The 4,246-nt window shown below is 51.4% G+C and overlaps 1 protein-coding gene across 1 annotated transcript; it reads left to right on the forward strand.

The window, feature by feature from the left end:
• The first annotated feature begins 240 nt into the window (after positions 1–240).
• SLC25A4 (solute carrier family 25 member 4) lies at positions 241–4,246 on the forward strand. Its single transcript, XM_004428741.3, has 4 exons — positions 241–438; positions 1,725–2,211; positions 2,753–2,893; positions 3,801–4,246. The coding sequence occupies exons 1-4, from the start codon at positions 328–330 to the stop codon at positions 3,956–3,958; spliced, it is 897 nt and encodes a 298-aa protein (XP_004428798.1). The 5' UTR covers positions 241–327; the 3' UTR covers positions 3,959–4,246.

Consider the following 4,246-nt stretch of genomic DNA (forward strand, 5'->3'; position numbering starts at 1 on the left):
GCCCTTTAAACGTCCCAAGCTGAAGGCACAGCCCCCGGCCCACCCCTGCCTCCCGGAAGCGCCTTCGCCCCCGATGCCCTCTGCCGAGGAGGGGGACCGCGAGGGGGGGGTCCCAGCACCTGCCCAGCCAATGCGCACCGCGCGCCCAGCCCCGGGGTCCCTCCTCCTCTCGCGAGACGCTGCGCGGGGCATATAAGGAGGGCTGCGGGGCGAGGCGACCGGCCCCTTCGCGAGGCGCAGGGACGGAGGCGGGGTGGCGGTGCCTGGCCGGGCGGAGGCGAGAGCGAGAGCGCGGCTCCCGGAGGCTGTGTGCGCCCGGCTGTCACCATGAGTGATCAAGCGTGGAGCTTCCTCAAGGACTTCCTGGCCGGCGGCGTCGCCGCTGCCGTCTCCAAGACCGCGGTGGCCCCCATCGAGAGGGTCAAACTGCTGCTGCAGGTGGGGCCCGGGGCGGCGCGCGCGCGGCGAGGGGGCGCGGGCGGCAGGGCGCGCGGGGCGCGGGCGAGCCGCGGCCGGGCGGGGGCCGCGGACATCGGCGCTAGGCCACAGGCGCCGGCGCCCGGCCTGCGCAGAGGGGAAGGTGCCCTCTGCGTAGACGGGTCCAGCGTCAGTAGCAGATTCCTGGTGTCGGGTGGCGCCCCGCGTTCGGGTGTCTATATATGGAAACCCACCCGGAGTAGGTCACAGCCAGCCAGATCCTGCTCCCGGGACAGCACTGGCCTTCCACTTAGGCCTCTTAGGTCGGCCTCACCTTTTGATTTGCAGTGTCCCTTGCACTCTCTTACCTGCATCCACCTTTTACAATAAAAACCTCAAAATAATGATTACTCCAGAACTCGCTTACTGTGTCCCATGCACTATGCTATAGGCTGGCCTATATATTATTTCATTCATCTTTATATAACCTCTGGAAGATAGGAGTTATTTTCCCCGTTTTACAGATGAAGAAAAGCAATTTTCGGAATGAACGCTGATGGCCTCACTCAATCTGTCCCCAAATCTTTTCCTCCTCAGCCTGGTCTCTGAATGGCTTATCCTCATCATCCCACCTATCCTGTTTCTCTCCACTTGCCCAAAAGGCAAGGGCCTCTCAGTGAGGAACTGGGCCTCCCCAATTTGGGAGTCAATTATCAATAACAAGAAAAACCCCAACAAATTGCTCATAGCAGCAACAAACCCCTCAATAATGGATTACTTGGATAATCTGCTTGAAAAAATTGAGGCTGTAATGCCTGGTGGATTTATTCTCTTTCTTCTGTTAGAACATCTACTGCCCGGAGATCTGGTCTCCAGGGAGACTAGAGTGAGACTGAGGACTCGTCATCTCCTGCCTGTCATGTCTATTAACCCAGAGCAGGTGCCCTTGGGGCAGAGATCTTGAATCATCTCTATCTCCCAGTGACCCCCTAGTATGGTTCTGGCACCGGACAATGCAATAAATAAATGGCTCTCTTTACACAGTGAAATCACCTTTTCCATTTATTTGGGGCAGAACATCTCTCCAATGCCCTGATAATTGAGGCAAAATTGGACTTTTTTGGCTTGGTATCCAAGTAGCTAACATATTTATTTACTTTTATTCAATATCCGTTTGACTCCCCCATACATTTTTTTAAAAAAGGAATCAAGGAAGTGCAAACCTTCTTTTTCTCCTGTCCTCTTTCTTCCTCCCTCTGTTCTGCCCGTCCTCTGCCACCAAACTCCTCCCCCGCCTCCCCCCACAGGTCCAGCATGCCAGCAAGCAGATCACTGCTGAGAAGCAGTACAAAGGGATCATTGATTGCGTGGTGAGAATCCCTAAGGAGCAGGGCTTTCTGTCCTTCTGGAGGGGCAACCTGGCCAACGTGATCCGGTACTTCCCCACCCAAGCTCTCAACTTCGCCTTCAAGGACAAGTACAAGCAGATCTTCCTGGGGGGCGTGGACCGCCATAAGCAGTTCTGGCGCTATTTTGCCGGTAACCTGGCTTCCGGTGGGGCCGCTGGGGCCACCTCCCTCTGCTTTGTCTACCCGCTGGACTTTGCTAGGACCAGGTTGGCTGCCGACGTGGGCAAGGGGGCCGCCCAGCGTGAGTTCAGTGGCCTGGGCAACTGTCTTGTCAAGATCTTCAAGTCTGACGGCCTGAGGGGTCTCTATCAGGGCTTCAACGTGTCCGTCCAGGGCATCATTATCTACAGAGCTGCCTACTTCGGGGTCTATGACACTGCCAAGGGTGAGAGACGGGTGTCGGGGGTGCAGAGTGGGGAGGAGGAGGGTGTGCGCAGAGAGGATCCTGAGGGATCTGTAACTCACAAAGGACTTGATATTTGTTAATCTTGTTTTTATTCTAGTCCCTGGGCTAAACTGAGGCTGCTGAATGAGGAGGTGGTGTGGTGTGGCTAAATAGCTAACGGGTCCTCCTTGTCTGTCCTCTACTGAAATAACTCTGGCCTTGAGTGATGCAGAGAGGAAGAAGGGGGAGCCTAGCCCCCTCTTGCCACAGCTCTATCAGTTACTGAGTTTAACTTGGAGCCGCTTCAACATGCCCTGTACACTGGGCAGGACTCTGGCTTCCCTGGATCCAGAGAGGGCAGCCAGCAAGTTCTCTTGGCTGCCTGGTTGTTTGTGAGGCACCCCCCAAGGGGCGGGTTCTTCCGGAAGGGTGGGCATGAAGTTGGAGGTGCGGTAGCCTCTTCTCCAGCCCTGCTTGCTTTTTGCCGAGCTGCTGAGAGGAGTTACTTCACAGCCCTTTGGCCTCTTGGCTCTGCTCGCAGGGATGCTGCCTGACCCCAAGAATGTGCACATTATCGTGAGCTGGATGATCGCCCAGACCGTGACGGCGGTGGCAGGGCTGGTGTCCTACCCCTTTGACACTGTCCGCCGTAGGATGATGATGCAGTCCGGCCGGAAAGGGGGTAAGTCTGCGGCCGGCTGGGCTCAGTCTTATTTTTCTGCCCAAGGAGAACACAATTCAGTGCTCTTTTCAGTTTTCACTCTTCTGAGTTGTTAAAATTATGTGATAAGAAAGAAAGATTATAATTAATTCCTCCCTAATGTTCTCAACTATTCCTTTAGAGAATTTTTTTGTTTTTATCAAAGAGATGATAAGAACGTCAAAAATGGGATATTTAGAGGTGAACTTAACTAGGTATCTAGCATGATGGAGGCCTTAGGCGCTTTGCCCTTAGAGCCTCGGTGCAGAAACAAGGGGAAAGAATTGAAGTAACTAGCTAGCTTATTTAAAAATAATTCTTACTTCTCTGATCTAGTTATTACACGTGTTAGTGGGAGAGGGTAATTTAGCGGGGTGAGAGAGAGCCTGAAGTGGTCTGTTGCAGCTGAAAAAGCTTTGGCTTCCCTAGGTTGAAACATATGAAATTGCCATTTTTAAAGTCAAAAATAGTCAAATATTATTAGCTTCATGTGGTTCAACCTAATAGTTGTACCTCTTTATTTTAACTGTGTAATCTTGGGCAGTATCACCTCAGACTAGGCCTCAATTTTCTCATCCATTAAAAAGGGGTCCATGTAGCTTAACACTCCCACTGCACCCTGCTCCCTTCCTTTTCACAGTTTGGCGATCTGTGGACTAGCTGGTTAATTGCCCCAGTTCTTCGCTTGATCTTGAGTTAAGGGAGTAGGAATGACGAGAGCCTGCCTAAGAGTTATGCAGGGAAGGGGATGTCCAGTTGAAGGTTGCATGGAGCTGGGGCTTAGAGCTCAAGGGACCTTACGAGTATAACACTGTGTGGAGATGTCTTTCAGAGGAAAAGTCTCTTTCCTCCAGAATTGTGGAGCCCTTACCAGCATTTGTTTCCACAGCGGATATTATGTACACCGGGACAGTGGACTGCTGGAGGAAGATTGCGAAAGATGAAGGACCCAAGGCTTTCTTCAAAGGTGCCTGGTCCAATGTGTTGAGAGGCATGGGCGGTGCTTTTGTATTGGTATTGTATGATGAGATCAAAAAATTCGTCTAATGTCATTAAAACTCAAGTTCATCGGTTCCAGATCCATTGTGTGGTTTAATAGACTTTTCCTAGGGGAAGTAAAAAGAAAGATCTGGGAGAAGACCAGACTGAAAGGAATACCTCAGGAAAAAAAGTGCTTCATTGAGTGTCCATTAAGCCACAAATGTATTTTGTATTTATTTTACATTTAAATTCCCACAGCAAATAGAAAATAACTTATCATACTTATACAATTAACTGAAGAGCTGATAATGAAAATAACTGAATGTGAAACATCAATAAAGACCACTTAATGCA

The sequence above is a fragment of the Ceratotherium simum genome, chromosome 28 (assembly GCF_057802395.1).
Source record: "Ceratotherium simum simum isolate JZ-2026a chromosome 28, ASM5780239v1, whole genome shotgun sequence".
NCBI lineage: Eukaryota > Metazoa > Chordata > Mammalia > Perissodactyla > Rhinocerotidae > Ceratotherium > Ceratotherium simum.

What these genes read in the sequence shown, in the direction of transcription:
- SLC25A4 (XM_004428741.3), top strand. Translation starts at nt 328, where the DNA reads ATGAGTGATCAAGCGTGGAGCTTCCTCAAGGACTTCCTGGCCGGCGGC. An exon ending in GGTCTATGACACTGCCAAGG is followed by an intron (nt 2,212 to 2,752) that starts GTGAGAGACGGG and finishes CTCTGCTCGCAG; the next exon opens with GGATGCTGCCTGACCCCAAG. An exon ending in GCAGTCCGGCCGGAAAGGGG is followed by an intron (nt 2,894 to 3,800) that starts GTAAGTCTGCGG and finishes TTGTTTCCACAG; the next exon opens with CGGATATTATGTACACCGGG.